Consider the following 19,927-nt stretch of genomic DNA (forward strand, 5'->3'; position numbering starts at 1 on the left):
AATGCGAAAGAGAACGGTCCAGCAGCAGAGAGTTAGTTGGCTGTGGCCATCTGCTAATACATTGTTATTACTGTTGTTATTGTGGTCACTATTATTTGTGGCTACTTTTATTATTGTAAATTTGTAACTGTAGTGCAACTTTCCTAATAAAAAATGAGCCATGAAAACAATAATTTTAGAACTCTCTGTTCTGACAACGAGAAAGAGCATCATTCAGACAAAACCATCTCTCTATATTATTATTAGTTCTTTCTTTACATTAAAAAGAAAGAACAAAGCATAATGAACTTCACCAGCAGGAAAAGACAGGAGCTCCAAGATCCAATCGTCAAATGTCAGATGCATCCTCCCAACTGCAAGATTCAAAGTAGACAAAAAAAAAATCAGAGTTAATGATACTAAATTTCTTAGTAAAAACTTTCATTTTCTAAGTGAATTATGTTGTGACAAAAAAAAAGTGAATTATGTTGTGACAAAAAAAAAGTGAATTATGTTAACAATCACCATTATAGACTCGATTTCCTTGTCGGAGACAGGTGTGCGTTTCGGCTGCAAAGATGCTTTTCCTCCAACAGCAGTGTTCTTCGGAGCTGCCGGGACATCTGAACTCGCCGTGATATTTTTGTTGCCGCCGGAGACAGATCCCGACGTTGGTCCAGGACCTAATAAATTTAACATGCAAAGAAAAAGTCGATAATAACAAATGATAAAAGAGCAATAAGCATCAATTAAAGCAAGAACCAAAAAGAAAAAGTAGTGAGAGAATCTACTAAGGATAAAAATGTAAACCTGAGGATATAGCAGATGAGGAAGAAGGAGAGTGTCTCTGAGGAAACTTGATACGAGGAATTCTCTTCATCTTCTGCTTCCTATACGATTCTTGAGTGAGTTAATTGATTTTCTCTGTTTTCTTTCTGACGAATAAAAGCTCCTTGTATTTATCCTGAACTTAATGGGCTAATGGGTCAAGAAAGGTGTTCCTATGATGGGCTTTCCGTCAACTTGATTATTTGGACTAGTAAAAGTTAAGAAAGTTTCTTTCTAACTCACAAGTTACATCGTATATTTAGATCCTTGCCAATATTCATTATCAGATTAGATACAATCCCGTATAGAAAAAAATGATCATGTCCTCGTCACATCGGCCATTGAATATTAAATACAATCCCTTATAAGAATTGATCCTACGGATTAAAGATTTAGACAACATATCTACAACTAGAAACTACCAAGGGCCACTAGTAGAGTTGCAAAAATATCAAGACATAAGCTTAATTAGACATCAAAAGACCAATGAAAATGAATTATAATAAAGGATGTAAGAGCTTCAACTCAGAATCTTCTATCATTTTTAAAAGGACACTTACATTTTGGCTGGATATAAAGTAACCCTACACAGTACATATTCTCCGAGAGTAGTTCCTTCAGAAAGCGTACGGCTTTCAAAGAATTTGTGGCAGTATGTCACAGAATATAACATAGATAGGATGTCTACAAACCGACCTTTGGGGGTAAGCATATGAAAATTATACTTGCGGGTTGCGGCCTCTAAGTTTATACTTAGTTCTTAATTTTTAAACTGGTTTTGTGGCATATAATGTCGTAATTGAGTTTGTTTAATGCTCTCGTAAATTTCAAAGTTGCATGTTCAAATCTTGAACACCATTTTGAAAATAGTTTTTACGAACTAGAATAATTGTTGAAAAATTCAGCGTCCGCTTTTGATCCACTTTAATTTTCTTGGAGAAAGAATTTCGAAGAGGATAAATTCATGAATTGATAGGCTTAATCGTCTCAATAATTGAAACTTTTGTGGTGAGATTTATATTGACGTGTTCAGGGGGAATCAGCCAAGAAACTGAGTTTAACCTCCTCATAAATTCATGGCAAAATAATTTTTATGGACCACGGAACGACGAGTGACAGACTGCATTGGCCTTTAACTCATAGTTTACGCAACTAAAACAAATTCCACCTTTAACGTTACGGCTTCGTGGATGATGTCAGATTCGTGTTCTTAAAAGTATGATAAATAACTCATTGATCGGTAAAAAAAAGTGCGGACTAATACATATATTCAAGTGTTTTGATATTAATATTAATTTTTATTTAAATCTAGTTATAAAATTAAATATAAATTTTAAGTTAATATTATAATTATCTAACTTCAATATCTATATTGATAATTGATGCAATCTGTTTTTTGTTTAATTTTTTATTTAGGGGTTGTATATTTTGGATAAAAAATCTTTTCTACTAATAACAAAACCATCATTAGGCAATTTAAATTTGAAATCAAGCATTTATGTCAGTTGTGGATATGAAAAATTCAGTGATATTGAATACATTTTAAACAGTCAAAAGTCAACAAAATAACAATAGACAATAAACATTATTTATATAGAAACTGTAACAAAGAAAAATAATAAATTACAAAACATGTATTACTTGTAGATAGTATAATGACAAATATATATATTGAGATAAAATTGTTTTAATACTACTAACCTAAATATAAAATAAAATGTATTATGATATTAGCATTAAAAATTATTAATATACATTATTAGTTATAGTGTTAAAAAAAAATACATTATTAGTTATTCTGAATATAATGACCAGATCATCAGCAAAATCATTGTTTATTAAAACTAATGAGCTGATCCTTGAAGTTTTGAAATTGAATTTATTTGAGTGTGGATTTCAAAATTTGTAGGAGCCTAGTAAGAGAGGATGCACTAATTTTTGTGTAGATGTTTTCAATTCGGTAAAGAATTAGAAGAATTACTGTGAGAGGAATGATATTTACAATATGATAATCAGGATCCAAGCTAGGTGTAACAGGGTTGACCAGGCTTGTGGCGGCCTCTTCTTTGACATGCACACATGGAAATTTCGTGACTTGAGAACATTTCTGCTATGTGTTTTAAAGCTAGGTGTTTTAAAGCAAAGTTCTTTTTTGAAGTTTCATGAAAATTTATGACTTGAGAACATTTCTGCTATGATTGTAGCTGCCAATCGGATGTTGAAACATACAAATTTACATCAGTATGCTCATGGCAGAGCTAGTCAATGGCGCTGTGTAACTTTATAACTCTTGTTAATGGTTTTGGTTCAGTTGAGTTGTCTAACTGAGACTCACTTTAATCAAAACATATGAATATCATTAAGAATAATATTAGAAATGTTTATTAAAATTAATTAATTATAATCTTAAATTTAGGGAGAATCCAACAAATCAGCAAAATCACACACACATATATATATATAAAACTATAGACCGGTTTCACAAAATGTCACTTTAATTTGACACACTTATAAATAATAGTAATAATAATAATAATACATTTGTGTCCTTATTATTTACACTGATTTCTCCTGTAGTATTTAAAATAAATAAAATTATTTATAAAATTAATGCAATTTGTAATTAATATCAAACAGAAAGTAAGTATAATTTACATTAAAATTCTAATATACCACTCTTTTTAACAAGATAATAGAGCTCTAAACTACTATTATAATATCTCTCATACAAAAAAATCATAATATTTTAATTTTTGAGTTATTTAATTTAAAATAAAAGACAAGCCAATGAATAAAAGAGAAAAACTATTGGAGTTTTCATAGAGTTTTTGAAAATTCTCAAATGAGAAATTTCATCTTGTTCTTACTCTTTTTATTTCATTTTGTTGGTAAAAATACATCAATACAATAAATAAAATAATTTTGAAATGAATAGTCTACTGAAGAAGAATTTGTGATTTCTAAATGACCTGCATGCTTAAATGTAATACATACCAACCAACAACTCTAAAATGATCCAGTATTATGAATTGGCCGTCAGACCAGTAATATTCACATACCGTAGATCGAGACTACGACTAAGACTAAGACTTAGGACTTAAGAATCTTATATATAATATAATACTATCACGTTGGTATGAAATTTCTTTAGAAATATCCATTGGATTGCTAGGATATAACGTTTTTGTTAGTATCTTTTTCACCATCCAAGTTCAAACATAAACTGCAGAAAACAAGAAGTAGTGCGTGAAATAGAAGCGTCGATTTTTTTTTTTAAAGTAGAAAACAGATATAAAAGTGTGTGTATATGATTAACCATTATACTCTTTTAAAATCTCAATACTTAAATTTATATAATTCATAATTAAAACTAATATCATTTTACATAATTTATAATTAAAATTAATATGATTGAAAATAAAAAATAAAACTTATCATATTCATTTTCAGTAACTTATCATATAATCCATTTCAAAATACTATATGTTATCAAGTCAAGACCAAGATACTCAATTTTCTGAAATAATGTTACTTAACAAAGTGGTGGTAATCTGGTGGTACTCTTTCGAGGTTCGGCGTGAATCCATGTTGGTCCTAAGCAGAGCCGTGCCTATATGGTTGAAAAATAAACAATGGCTTTTTTGTTCAAACCAACTTTCATTAATAAAACTTAGACTCCATCAATGGAGGAATTGTTCAACAGAAACAATAACACAGCCACATTAGCTAAATAAACCGCTGCAAAAGCAAAACGGATAACACAAACATAGATAAAAGCAAACATAACACACAAGCAACTTAAAAGTGAAACACCATGAATGCTACTGAGTGAGATGAAGCCACGGGAATCAGAGAACACGTTCAGTGAACTGTTACCCGAACCTGCAGCAACAAATGCATAGAGAGCAGCAAGAAACTTGGCTACAGAGGTGATCAAGCACCATCTTGATGAGCCTTGAAATTGTGAGGAACTCCGCAACCATAATGAGCTGTAGAGTTGCAAGAACCACCACGGCCAGACAAACAAGTCTGAAACTACGAAGCCAAGGTTGGCTTTTTTAAATCCATCGCTAAATAAACAATGGCTTAGGGCATCAATTTAATTTCAAATAAACTTTAGAGGCATATTTACAAATACTTTTTCATATGGTTTAAATCTTTGTTTCTTCTTACAAAATTATTGTTTATTTCTAATACTTCACTTGTTTATATTTAACTTTACGAAAGTAAATTATATTTTCATTAACTTCGTATATAGCATTGGCAGCTAACTTTTGTTCCATTTTTACTTACTTAACAAAGTTATAATACTAAGTTGATCAAAAAAAAAAAAAAACAAAGTTATACTACATAACTTTAGATAAATTATTACTGCATTATGGATCATAATTCTATATATAAATTTATATTTTTGTTGTATTCTTATGAATAGTTTACTATTATGTCAACAAACATTTTTTTATAAATTAATTTCTGTATAAGTTTACTTATAATCAAATATCAAATTTTTTGTAAATTTTTTTAATTGTGTTTAGGGCAGTAAAAAATCCTCGCACAGTTTTGGTCCTAAGTATCGCTATTTAGACAGTTTGGGCTTGGATTTCGACCCAAATGGTTATCATGATGAGTCTAACAAATGATCGGCCCACCTTTTAACAATTGTCGGAAAGTATTCAAACTCTCGGTTCATGCAATGTGTTACGCTCTTAGGATAATAACTTTGTAGCACCTAGGATCAATTAGCCATCCTTCACAATTTAATCTATTAAAACTGAAGTAGAAAATAAACTTCACCCTTAAACTTGCAAATTATTTACAATCAAATGCCACTGTAGAATTAATTAAACAATTCATTAACTTATGTGTGTCTTTACGAGCATTGAATAATTTCCTTTCCAAAATTGTTAACTAATGCTTGTCTTTTTGAGCATTAAAAACTCCCCTAAAATATATTGTACGTAAACAATAACTCTCACCGTTTACATTTCTCCTCACATTCATCTATCATCATTATGCATTATGATACATATTATACATCATGAATCATAACTTTAACTACAAAGAGAGATTATATTATGATAAACAGCATTACTGGACTTACCATGCACCAACGACAACGTTACATAAACCCTTCTTCGTAACAGTTCAACCATTTTGTATTCACAGATAATACGTACATTCTTACAATATTATCTTACTCATAACTGTTGCTCATAAATATTGGCAAATTATTATATGCTCAATTTAGGAAATTATTCTCTGGCCTTTATGGCTAGTAACTAACCTATGAACGAATGAATGAAAGTAATGTTTCAAAAAAAAAAAAATTCTGGCAGTAAATATAAAATCTACTAATTTTTTATAAACTCGATTTTCCTCGGGCTAAATCAGCTATAGATACTGGCAATAAATATAAAACTTAATAACTTTGTAAACTCGATTTCCCCTTCAATTGGGGAACAAACAATTTGATTTCCAAATCATAACCACTAAACAATAAAAAATATTCCAACAACTATAAAATCGTAATATTTCATATTTTCTTGGTTTCACCATAACGCACAATATACATCTATTCTATTAAAATAGATGTCACAATTTCTCTTCATGTGAGATTTCTTTTAAAATAGACCTTGTCTAAAAAATTATTTCATTTTATTTCTATTGATATTTAGGCATCATTAAGATATCTATTCTATTAAAAGGGAAGCAGTCTTGAGAAATCTACTTATAAAAAGTTACTGCACTATTTCATTTAAGTAACACTTATTTGGTCTTACAATCTATTAGCCCAATAACAAATTATATCCGTATGTTTACCTAACTATATTTCTTTCGCCACATATAACCCACTAATATACCAACTTGATATTTGCCAGACCAAAACATGTTCTACACGATAAAGTAGAACACAATACATGTTATACACACGAAACTAATACACTATATAGTTCATTCATTGAGTGAATGAATATGTTATTCATAGATTAGTACAATGATCATATCACATTTATTCCTCTCCTAGACACACACGACAAGATGTCAATACTCTCATTCAATTGAGAGAACAGATTATACCCTAACCGCTATGAAAGAACATATTCATTCTCAATCTGCCAAAATATTAGTGCTTAAATCGTTATATACCCAGTCCATAATTTATTATTTCATTCTTATCTATCAAAATTAAAGTCTGTTTTTAATAAATCAGATCAATTTTATAATAACCACGTTTTCCTGACTATTGTTAGAATATGTAACCAACTATTGTTATTACTTTTAAAAAGGATTTAAGAATTATTTTATTTATTTTCAAATTTTGTATTCATGACCATAAATTATTTATTTGCTAGCATAAATTTCTCTAACGTACTTTAACTGACTGGATTTTCAAAATAATCTGTTTGATATGATTTTAAATACATAAAATCTGAAATTTTAGAATACTTGATATAGACACTTCGTATTAACTACAATATGTGATAACTTTGTGTGCAAAAAATATATGTTACCTACTTTAACTGGATAAAAATTAACTCCTACTAATTTATATTCCAATAATATTCCTTATACCTCTAACTAGAAAATCATATCGGATCTTCTTAAGCCCATCTCATAATAGTTAAACATCTAACAATATTTTTTGTTGTTAAAATTTTATATTCTTAATAAAAAACAAATAAAATTTTATATTATTGGTATTTGTTTTCTGTATTTTGATAATTAATATGAAGGAAAATTATTTGTAAGTGGAATTGTTGACATATATATTTTTAGTTTGGTTTACTAATATTTTTAAAACTAAATATACAAATTTCATTTTCAAACCGAACACCGCATTAAAACACGTTAGCTCGACTCCGTATATAAACCTTTTAAAATTTTCTTTCTTAATCGATATTCCGTACAAATGAGTATGTTCATACACATCATCTTATAAAACTTCATTTAAAACAATATTTTTTCGAAGATAAACCCGCGCTTTCGAAGCGCGGGTCAAAATCTAGTTAAATTTTATATAATCAACACATATAACAACTTCACCTGTAAGAATATCATAATTTTATTATTAACTATAAAAATTCTGTTGACAAAAAAAATCTAACAAAATCTTAATAAATTTTTAAAAATATTTTTATAAAATAATGCATTAATTAATTTCGTAATTAGTAGTATAATATTATTACAAATTAATGTTAATTAATATTTTCTTATAAAATAAAAAACAATTGTATGTTATTTTCATAAACTTTTAATTACAGCCTATATTATATAAAAAAGAATGACTATATGAATTAAATATAAAACTCTATTAAATTTATAAATGAACGTATTATTTTAAATTCATTTAAAATAATATCATTCACCATTAAAGCGGGTAAAATTTCGTAAAGTATGTATAAAATCTACTAAAATAACAAGTCTAAATTATTTAAACATAAAAAATTATTTACTTATAAATCATGCTATATACTAAAATTATTGATGCTAAAGGATATTTTTTTTAAGCACAACAAGGAAATATAAATGATCTTGAACAAATATATGTTCTATAGTATAACTATATAAATTTAAAAAAATATTTTTCATGCAAATTGTAGAAATAAAAAAATATATATTTTGAAGGGATTATATTTGATTATTTATGATTATGAATTTATTATACCAAACTTAATATTATATTACTATGTAATAATAAGTAATAACAAAGTAAAATGAATAAAATAAATCTTTATATATTGATAATGTCAAATAAAAAACATAAAAATAAGATTATAAATTTAAATTATATAAAATATTAAAATGTAAATCATATATTTAAAATATTTACGATTATATTAAAACTATTCATTTATAAATTTAATTTTATCCGCACGTACGTGCGTGTCAAGCTCTAGTATTATATTAAAATAGCAGCACTGAAGTTCGTTGTATTACTTAGTTTTTTCCTGATAATGTTCCTTCTATCTCAAATGGTGAAATGGCTACTTTCTTCAAGAAAACTATAGCTCCTCAGATATGTCTTTGAAAAAATGAATAGAAAAGTGTGTTTAAATCTTCATTCTTCGATAATTTTTTTTTAAATTGTTCCTGTAACGTAAGTTATGCATACTCACATTAGATTTTCATCCAAGTGGAATTTTGGCATTTGACATGATTTCTTTTTTGAATTGTAGAGACATATGTGTGATCTGAAAATATTACAGTATTGAAACTCTAGATTCAAGAGATTATATTTCATTCTAAATGCAGATACCTCCAAAACTACATGAAATATTAATGAAAGGGATCAACGAGGGAGCAAAAGTGAAAGTTTTTTAAAAACTTTTCAGGAGAATTAACATTTCGGCATCGCAAGAGACATAATGATCGACATGTGGCAACACGTGACTAGTCTGTACCACTTCTATGGAGCTAGGATACCCATGTATAATTCAAAAAAAAAGAAGTGAAAGTTGTAGCAACAAAGAACATGTCAGCGATATTGAGCAACAAGAAAGGAGTGATTGTTCTAGGAGATGCATTTAACATGCGTCATCCAGTAATTAATGCGTCTGGATGATGGTTTTAATGTCTGATGTTCTCATTCTACATCGTCTTCTCAAGCCATTCAGTAACCTTAGTGATTCTAACAAAGTCTCAGAAATCCTCAAATCCGTTTACAATATCCATAACGTAATTATATATGTGCAACTTATACTATGAATATGGCTTGTTAAATCATTGTTATACACCATGAACGTTTAGAATCTATGACTTTTAACAATCCTAAAAGAAAACGTATTGTATAAATGTTGTATAGTGAAGCCAATGGCTTCAACTGTGAAAACCTTGGGGAGTGCATTCAGTGGCGGAGGTAGTGAAGGGTTAGAGGGGTCATTAATTTGACCCATATCAAATCTATATATATTTTTAATTTTTAGTTTTATTTTGAGTTAATTTGGTGAAATATTTAGTTAAAATTAGTGTTTGACACCGGTAAATATATGTTTAATATTTCAAATGTACCTCGTATTTTTTTTATTTGGTTCTATCTATCAAATTTGTTTCTAGTGACCCCTATAAAAATAATTTCTACCTTTCTACCTCCGCCACTAAGCGCATTTTCTCAGCTGTTGGTTGCATCTACTGACGAAGCAAAAGAGGCAATGCGAAGGGTTACTTTGATTACCTTTGTGGTGGAGGCTTTGCCAAGTCAGAGACGATGGGTTTGCTCGGTGGCATGAACCCGCGACCACTCTCCCTCATCTGCCAATTTTTTTCCATGAGCCTATTCTCTGTTGGCTCTTTACTCTATCCGTTTCCTTTTCCTCTTCGTATTTGGCACAGTCTCAAACTTTTGTGGGTACGTAATCCATTATATATATACTTCTAGTTTTTTCTTTATATATACAAATTATTGTTTTATTAATTAACTGTTCTTATTTTACACTAACCATGTTGTTTATATGTGTAGATGTAAATTACTAGTTGTCTTTGAGAATGTTGGGTCCCCATCTCAAGGCTGAGGAAGTGAGGCAGATGTTATCTCCAGCTAGCGCATGCAGCTGCGTATCGCAAAAACCTCATGGGTGCTGATACTTTCTAAACGTTGATGCAATTAATGTTTCCTAGCTAAGAGAAAAGGATGGCTATAAAATACTATATCATTCTTAAATATATAATGATATTAGGTATGTTCGTTTGGTTGTTGAATTTGTAATCAGACTTAAGATTATATGAATACATTATATATCTTAAGAATAAAAATTTGTTACGTTTATAATTTAATTTAACTTTTTTGACAAAAAAATCAAGTCTCCATATACAACAATTCACAAACACAATATTTTCGGACGTTTGCAGTTACATATGTTTAATAATAATCATAAACTCGCTTTTTATTAATTCTTAATACTCTAAATTGTTCTAAGTAAAAACAACTCCGATCCATCCCTAATATATTTGCGTAGCGGTGTGACAAAAGAAATTGTGTAGCGGACAAACACTATCCTTCTATATATAAATTCGTCCTTAACTAGGTTAATTTCCATTTAATAATAATGAAAAAATATATCTTGAATCGAATACTATTGTGTCAAAACCTTATATATTTAGTCATATGATATTATTAACCACAAGAAGTTTTATTTAATGTATAAATAGAAAGTGTTCTAAATATATTTTCAAAAATATTGTTATGATTTTAAATTCTAATAACATTTTTTTTTATAAATTAAATATTATAATCATTTATCTAATTCAATCTTTAACTATTACCCAACCAGTTAAATGCAATTATTTTCAACCAAATGGCCATATTAGCCATTGATTACTGCTTGTAAGAGCATTTTCAACTCATTACTATTTTCATCTGTATAATAGTATTTAGAGGTGAAATTGCTCCAACCCATCTCTATTTCTTCTTCTATAATAGAGATCTTTATTTTCTCTTCTATTTATAGAGGAATAAATATCATCCTTCTATTTTTTGCTCTATATTTAGAGATTACTATTTTAGAAAAATACATTGTAGCATATCCCACCTCTAAAATAGAGAAATTCTATTTTAAAGGTTAAAATAGCAAAATATATTGGAGACGGTCTAAAGGCGACTACCGCATCTACATTTACTACATTTGAATAAGTCGAGTTCAAGTACAAATAACTTACATTAACAACACCCCCCTTAGAGATTTTTGATTTAACTTTAAGAAATGTAGTTTTAAAATTTCATACAGCTAAAAAGATGAGGTTTTAGAAAATAATTTTTTTACGACCATTTTTTGTGTGTTTTTGCTGTACCTTTAGTTTTTTTGTTGTACTTTTAAAAACCAAGATAAAGTATGATTGGTAGTATTTAACGTTGTAGATGAAAATTAAAACTAAAGTAACTTTCTACAGATTTGACCAAAAAAAAAAAAAAGTAACTTTCTACAGCCAATCAATCACCCCCCTTATCTTGCTGAAGCCGGTTTGTCTCATCCAACCCGTCGTGCCTGGGATAGGTTTAGGCTTTAGTTTTCCAATGCGCTTAAAAACGAGTCTCGCATGCAAGCTTTGCACCAGCGGGTTAGCCTACATGCTCATGACAATTATATATAATGCTAAAATGAGCTGTCTTCATATAGAGTCGACCTTGTCAAATCTTATTCAAAAGAAAATTCATTTTCCACCCTTTTAATTATGTCTTGGTTTAAATTTTGTCACAGATTTAGTATTTTTTTACATTTATTCTTGTGAATTTAAAGCATGTTGAACATTAAATTATTTTAATTATATATTCGTAAAACCAAACAAAATGGTTGACTGAACAATATTTATTTGAAAACTATTCGTAACTTTGGAAATTCAGATTTAATAACAGACATTCTTTAACCCTAATTAGAAGAATATGTTTCACTTGTAAATGTGAAATTTACTCAACAACCAGTTTAGTACGGTAAGTACTCTGACTATCAAAAACGTTGATTGACGTTAAACTAATATATGTACTTATTTAATACATCAGTCAAGAGTTTCAGAAATGTCAAAAGTATGGTGCCTTTTCTGTTTGCTAGTTCCGAATAGAGCACAAGAATATTTATTAGCTTGGACAAAATCAACATCGATAAGTCAGAGATTATAACGACGTCTCATATGGACAACAAAAAATAACAATCTATTGTTTTTTTATTTAATCATTTTAAATTTGCATGTGGTGATGCCACGTCCGTGGCGACTATAAATATGTTACTCGAGCGTTCTCAGTTCTCTCATCATCTCATAAACCATATTGAGTAATAGTTAATAAATATGGATATGTATTTTACGCAAGTTTGTTTATGGACGACGCTTCTCGCCGTCGTGCTGACTTGGGCAATATTCCATGTCAGCAACCGGAAGAAGAAGTCAACCAAGCTGGTTGATACGGCAGCCCAGGAGAGAACGTACGGTGGTCCAGACGTCATCATCGTCGGAGCTGGTGTCGGCGGCTCAGCTCTCGCCTATGCTCTTGCTAAGGTAATTAACATTGGCGTGACAGTTAAACGTCCAAGTATTAAATCGGCATCACGCTTTCGTAAACTATTTTCTTATTCTATTTGTACGTGAACAGTCGAATAATAACTTTTTACACCATATACTTGCGACTGGAACTAACACTCGGATATATTGATTTTGTGTTAAAGGACGGACGTCGAGTACATGTGATAGAGAGGGACATGAGCGAACCAGTGAGAATGATGGGTGAGTTTATGCAACCTGGAGGACGACTCATGCTAGCTAAGCTTGGCCTACAAGGTCTGTCTCCGCTTCACTTACATCTACGTGCATATACAATATACATATTGTCTCTTTGTTTGCTAATCAAAATTATCCGTCTGTATATATAGATTGTTTGGAAGAAATCGATGCACAGAAAGCCACAGGCTTAGCACTTTATAAGGACGGGGAAAAAGCCGTCATACCTTTTCCGGTGGAGGACAACAATTTTCCTTATGAACCTACTGGTCGATCTTTTCATAATGGCCGTTTTGTCCAGCGGCTGCGCCAAAAAGCCTCTCCTCTCCCTAAGTATGTATCCCTTTATTCACTATTTTACTATATATTATGTTACGAATTACACAGAAATGTGTAACTGATTTCAATCGAACGTATAGGAAACATGACACATTCGACACGCTATTAATTAATTTTTATAACGCGAACTAAACCCAAAATAAGTTTTATTTATAAGTGATTAAATCAAATATATATATATAAAAACTGAATCACAATCCTTTTCCCTTACTATCTGATACTGAGAAATTTACCAATAAACGTTTACAAATGTCTTTTTCTATAAAATAAAAATTCGCGAGACACAAACTAAAATGTTTCTGAAAATTTGGATACTTCATAAGCCCTTTGTCAGAAAAAAGGATACTTCATCTTGGTTCAATCAGTTAAGTTGGTTATCTCGCTATGCTACAACAATATGCAATACCTATTGAATATTGTATTTAGAATAATTGCATGTATTATATTACAGTCGGTTTTTGGAGGGCAGAGTTTAGCCAACAGAATTTGACAGTGGTTGTAAGGAGAGGTCTGGTCCTAACGACAATAATTTAAACTACAAGGGTGTACTGACCTTCGGATCCAAAACCTATTTAGGCATTCGATTTTTTTTTTCGACATTCCTTTTGCTTTTGCCTTGAAAATAACATATTAGTAGCCAGTTCCTAAAATTTATATATATACTACGATACTTGACAATAGCATTGATGTTCCTTAATTATAACATTGATTTATATACCAAAAATTGATTGGCAGTGTGAAGCTGGAAGAAGGGACGGTAAAATCTTTGATTGAAGAAAATGGAATGATCAAAGGAGTGACATACAAGAACAGTTCAGGTGAAGAAACGATGCTATTTGCACCACTCACTGTGGTATGCGACGGTTGCTTCTCCAACCTTCGTCGGTCTGTTAACGATAATGATGTGAGTTTAGCTTTAAACAGACTAGACTTCAATCTTATACTTAAAAGTTAATCTGATAAAACTGATCATGTTATTGACTTTGATTTATATTCAGCTAGTTCGTAAGCATCTCTACTGTTTTAACTTTTTATTATATAGGCGGAGGTTATGTCGTACCAAGTTGGTTTCATATCAAAGAACTGTCAGCTCGAAGAACCCGGATACTTACACTTGGTAATGGCTAAACCATCCTTCACCATGGTGTATCAGATAAGCAGCACTGACGTTCGTTGTAGTGTGGAGATTTTACCCGGAAAAATTCCTTCTATTGCGAATGGTGAAATGACCAACTTTTTGAGAAACACTATGGCTCCTCAGGTACTCATTAGGCTGATGATCTTATATCTGATCATTTTGAAGTAACTATATATATTAACTAACTTGATGTTACTGTTACATAGATATGTCATATATACTCACAATCTAACATTTAAAACCAGTCCATGGGTCCAGTTTAACATCTCTTTAACACTTACTTATCAGGTACCTCAAAATCTCCGCAAAATATTTTTGAAAGGGATCAATGAGGGGGCACAAATAAAAGTGATGCCATTAAAGCGCATGTCAGCTACTTTGAGCAATAAGAAAGGTGTGATTGTGCTGGGAGATGCATTTAACATGCGTCATCCAGCAATCGCGTCTGGAATGATGGTTTTACTATCTGACATTCTCATATTACGTCGCCTTCTCCAGCCATTGGAATACCTCGGTGATGTAAACAAAGTCTCAGAAGTTATCAAGTCCTTTTATGTTATCCGAAAGGTTAGCATACGTCACGTACTAAGCTAAAACATGAAAATCTAAAAAAACTATTTATAACAACCTCAACAAAATTTTGGAAATGTTACATGATTTTGTACGATGCAGCCAATGTCAGCGACGGTGAACACACTAGGGAATGCATTTTCTCAAGTGCTGATTGCATCGACGGACGAAGCAAAAGAGGCAATGCGACAAAGCTGCTATGATTACCTCTCCAGTGGTGGCTATGGCTCGTCCGGCTTGATGGCTCTACTCGGCGGCATGAACCCTCGTCCACTTTCTCTCATCTATCATCTATTCGTTGTTACTCTATCGGCCACTGGTCAACTGCTCTATCCATTTCCCTCCCCTCTTCGCATTTGGCATAGCGTCAGACTTTTTGGCGTAAGTCATTATATCTTTCTTTATACTGCTTTTTTTGTTTACTATGAAAGTTCCAAGTCTTACCACTCATAATCTTTCACATATTCAGCTCATAAATATTCGGACTTAGATAATAATCTTCCATCCCAAAAGTGATTTGAACCCGGGTGAAGGCCCAAAGTCAGCCTTTGCATATTCTATATAGAATTGTTTTTCGAAATTTTATGTCGGTCATTTTAGTTTACCGTTGCAATTTGACTTTTGGTGCAAGTCATTGTTTCTCTCCTTATAGTACATTTTTATGTAATTGTTTTGCTCATTAAAATTTGGCATTCTCTCTTAATTTAGTTGTCTTTGAAGATGCTGGTTCCTCATCTCAAAGCGGAAGGGGTTGGCCAGATGTTCTCTCCAGCATCTGCAGCCGCGTATCGCAAAAGCTATATGTCCGCAACCGCTCTCTAAGCATCGATGCTCTAAAACGCGAATAATATAATACCACATAGATCAGGAGCGAGAATCTATGCAATTGTTCATTTGTTAAAACTGTATTGCAGTGTGCTTACAATTATGTATTAATAAATAACTGGAAAATATCCGTCGGTATATTCTAAAGAAATAAAAGGATTGTAACAATAATAATTAATAAAGAGAATTTGCATTTGTTATAATTGTTTTGCAATGTGCTTACTGTTAATGTAATGTGATTTCATAAAAAGAAAAGTTCACAAAAAACAGTTTTGATGTTAACAAAAAAACCCACCCCATCTCTTTAAAACATAATATGAAACAACATAATATATATTTCAAAATTAATAAAAAAAATATTTTATTTATATCAGTCTATTTTCTCAGATTCTTACAAAAGGTATTTTGATAACATATGCTAAAATATTACTGATGAACTAGAATTTTTTTATAATTGCCCCTATTGAGATTTTTATTCATTTTTTCATAATTAATTTTGTTAAATTTTTAATTTTGATTGACATTTTCTATATATATTTTTTATCAAAAGACTTAAATAAAAAATCTAAATTTTTTGATCAAAGCAAATATACCACTAAAAATTCTTTGCGGCTTTATATATATATATTTTTGCAACATAATATAACTATAATAAGAGTACATAAACCAATATGAATTTTTATGGTTAAGATTATTTAGAATATTTTTTATTTTATACATATAAAGTATAAAGTTACTTAGAATTTACAAAAAAAAACTTTTTTGTAGATATTGATATCCGTTCATGAGTTTTAAAATTTCTATCGATAATCTTCGTTTATAAAATTTAATACTTATCATCAATTCAGATTTTTCTACTATTTTTACAAATCCACAATTATCAAACTATACAAAAGAATTTATGAAATTATATGTACATATTTAAGATGAAAAACTGAACTAGTGCAATAAATAAAACTAATCAAATTTTGTTTAACTAGAATCAAAAGTAATTTTAATTCGATTTGAAGAAATATGTGTAACTCAATGTAACCCACAAAATGAGCCGCATAAACAATGTAAATTACTATGCCTAAAATCAAAAGTATAAATGCAAAAAAAAAAAAAAAAATCTATTGAAGCACAAAATATACCCTAGTTAAACTTGGAGAAGTAATATAATTTAATATATCCAAGTAATAACCAAATCGACTTGATATTATATATCTAAATTATATGTCTAATTAAAATCATATAATATTATTTAAAATAAATCATACATAAATTACAAAAAAAAATTAGAAATAAATTTAAAATATAATTTATTTTATAATATATTTATTTTATAATATATTTATTTTGTAATATATTTATTTTGTAAAACTTTATATCCGTGTATGAGCACGAAAAAAACACCTAGTTATATGTAACTAGAAATACCATTCGGTATATTCTAAGCAAATAAAAGGATTGTTATAATTAACAGACTGTTCATTTGTTGAACGTTTGTGTATGGAATATAATATTTTCAAATGCGCTATTCTATAGATTTCAAGCTAAATTAGGAGATGATTGGTCGGGTTGTAACTATAAAATTTAGTCTGTAAAATTTTTTATATTTAACTGTAAGGGATATACTTTTAAAATTTATTGTTTCGGCAATAGATTTGCTACATCAAAAAAGATGGATCTTTAGAACGTAAAACTTTTACAGCTATTGTTCAATTTTTTGGATGTAGCTTTAAAAGCCAGTACAAAGCATGATTGGTGATTTAAAGCATGTAGATAAAAATTAAAGTTAAACTCAGGTCTTACATTCCAACCAATCACCCACTTAATAAGTTACTTTGAACAAATCTTTTTTTAAATACATATATTACTAGGTATAACATGCGCCTTGCACATGATGTGATTATTAGTTTTGTTATTTTTTTAATAAGGAGACATCAAATCTGTTTAATTTGGATACCGGTTCGGTTTTAGGTTGTTTTTTGGTTTTTAATCTTCTAAAATATATCTATAATTCTAAATCAATATTTATTTTGGTTTGTTCGGTTCAAATTATTGATGTTTTTTTTTGTTATAACCAAAAATTATTATTATTTGTTTGGTTTAAGGTTATATGAATTTTAGATATTCTTGATGTTGAACCAATGGTTTCATATTGTAATTTCTAAACATATAATAGTTAAAGAAATGGAAAATAAAATTATTAAGACAAATCTTTTCACTATAATTTGGTGGATAGCGAAAGAAGCATTAAAAGAATATTTTAACTTTGAAGAGAATTAGATACTTTAGTTGTGGTGAATATTTAGTTATATAGGTGTTCACGTTAATGTCCAAATGTATGTGTATATAAAAGTATATAAAAGTGGTTGGTAAATATATAAAAATATTGTTAATCAATATTAAATAACATTTTTATTTAAAATAACACATGAAATATAAAATGCTTAAAATAAATTAATTAAATATGAAATAAGCCTAAACATTAGTGAATTTTCTTTCATATAAAGAAGATTAAATTGTATCCATAAATAGGAGTGAATATGGATCGAATATATGAGTATTTGGAAGTATTAGTGTTGAGTCGATCCGTAGCCACCCGGATATTCGGTGTCTCAGATATCCGGAAATTTTTAGAATTTTTACGGATATCGGATTTTATCCGTAAATAAAATATTTTTAAAAAAATAAATGAAAAATCAAAAAATAATATAAAATAATAATATTTCATTACAAAAATAAATTATTATTTAACTTTTTAAATTCTAATACCTAATATAATAAATTAAATAATGAAAATATGGTAAAAATTATATAAACTATATATATATATATATGTATATAACGGATCGAATGGGATATCCGCTCCTAAAAATATTAGTATTTGTGATTTTTTTTTACAGATATTGTATTTTATTATTTGATTTGCTTTGTAGGTTACGGATATCCAGATTTTTTGGTTCGAATCAAAAAGGGTAACTAATCAAATAAAAAATTTACGAATATTTTACCCATCCTATTCGTCAATAATAAAAATAATATATGTATAATTGGACTTTCGATTCATAATCCGTTTTGATTCGAATCGAAAAATCTGGAAAGTGTGAGTTTTATTAGAACCTTACATGTGAGTTTTATATTTTTCAAAACGTAAAGTACATTATGTGAACACATTTATGTAAAATTTAACTGAGAAGCTCTCTACACGTGACACATCAACGTGATCATTCTCAAATCGCTATGAAACTGTCACGTATCTATTATGGTGTGAACGCATTTATTACAATATTTCTCCTTTATTTTCCAACAGCGAAAATAATTTATTTTAGAACTTTTCCTCTTATTATGTGTTTAAAATGTTTGGAACAAATAGAATTCATTATTCCACTAATAATTCATCTTTTTTTTAATTTCTTCTAATTTATCCTTCCAATTTATTGTTCTTAAATTAATGTCTATTTTATTTATCATATATATATCATATCTTTTTTTAATACTATTTTTGTCTTTATATACTAAAGTAGAACTTATATGGGAGAATGTATGAAAATAGCACCCAATTTGAATTTGTCACATAATATTACTAAAAAAGTTTAACTAGGTATTTTGTATGCACATGCAGACATAGTCATTTTAGAATTAGTTATTAATACATGAAATTTTTATTTTTAATATTTTTTTAATTTTATTATTATTAATTTAGTCACTTATCTAATCAAATAAATTTTGAATTCGTTTTTTGGGCTAATTATATATTTGTTCATTAAAGGTATAAACAATATTATTTTTTAAAAAAAATTGGATAATAATAATTATTATTATTTTAATCACTTATCTAATCAAATAATTTTTATTTTATTTTTTGGTAATTATATATTTTATTCATTGAAGGTATAAACGGTATTTACCTCTTTAATTTTTAAGTGGGAGCTTAGATGTAAAAAATTACTTCGCATATAATAGTATAGATATATATTTTATTAGAATGTAGCTTACATTTACATATTAATATCTACAAGAAAATCATGTGATACGATGTTTTCAAAAATATGATCACAT

At 29.0% G+C, this 19,927-nt stretch overlaps 2 protein-coding genes across 2 annotated transcripts; one reads left to right on the top strand and one right to left on the bottom strand.

The window, feature by feature from the left end:
- Nucleotides 1-124: 124 nt before the first annotated feature.
- Nucleotides 125-12,529, bottom strand: LOC103854872. The gene is made up of 3 exons (XM_009131834.3): nucleotides 790-12,529; nucleotides 505-662; nucleotides 125-353 (listed from the first exon to the last, which is right to left on the bottom strand). The coding sequence occupies exons 1-3, from the start codon at nucleotides 857-859 to the stop codon at nucleotides 336-338; spliced, it is 246 nt and encodes an 81-aa protein (XP_009130082.1). The 5' UTR covers nucleotides 860-12,529; the 3' UTR covers nucleotides 125-335.
- Nucleotides 12,530-12,582: 53 nt separating this feature from the next.
- LOC103854873 (squalene epoxidase 5-like) lies at nucleotides 12,583-17,982 on the top strand. Its single transcript, XM_009131835.3, has 8 exons — nucleotides 12,583-12,789; nucleotides 12,957-13,068; nucleotides 13,161-13,341; nucleotides 14,083-14,251; nucleotides 14,390-14,608; nucleotides 14,774-15,052; nucleotides 15,158-15,436; nucleotides 15,764-17,982. Exons 1-8 carry the CDS (start codon nucleotides 12,583-12,585, stop codon nucleotides 15,875-15,877), a joined length of 1,560 nt encoding a protein of 519 aa, XP_009130083.1. The 3' UTR covers nucleotides 15,878-17,982.
- Nucleotides 17,983-19,927: the final 1,945 nt, after the last annotated feature.

This window comes from Brassica rapa, chromosome A02 (genome assembly GCF_000309985.2).
Source record: "Brassica rapa cultivar Chiifu-401-42 chromosome A02, CAAS_Brap_v3.01, whole genome shotgun sequence".
In the NCBI taxonomy this organism is placed as follows: Eukaryota; Viridiplantae; Streptophyta; class Magnoliopsida; order Brassicales; family Brassicaceae; genus Brassica; species Brassica rapa.

Coding starts and splice junctions, on each gene's coding strand:
- LOC103854872 (XM_009131834.3), bottom strand. CDS start 859: ATGAAGAGAATTCCTCGTATCAAGTTTCCTCAGAGACACTCTCCTTCT. Junction 663..789: donor CTCATCTGCTATATCCTCAG/GTTTACATTTTT, acceptor TAAATTTATTAG/GTCCTGGACCAACGTCGGGA.
- LOC103854873 (XM_009131835.3), top strand. CDS start 12,583: ATGGATATGTATTTTACGCAAGTTTGTTTATGGACGACGCTTCTCGCC. Junction 15,053..15,157: donor CCTTTTATGTTATCCGAAAG/GTTAGCATACGT, acceptor TGTACGATGCAG/CCAATGTCAGCGACGGTGAA. Junction 15,437..15,763: donor ATAGCGTCAGACTTTTTGGC/GTAAGTCATTAT, acceptor CTCTTAATTTAG/TTGTCTTTGAAGATGCTGGT.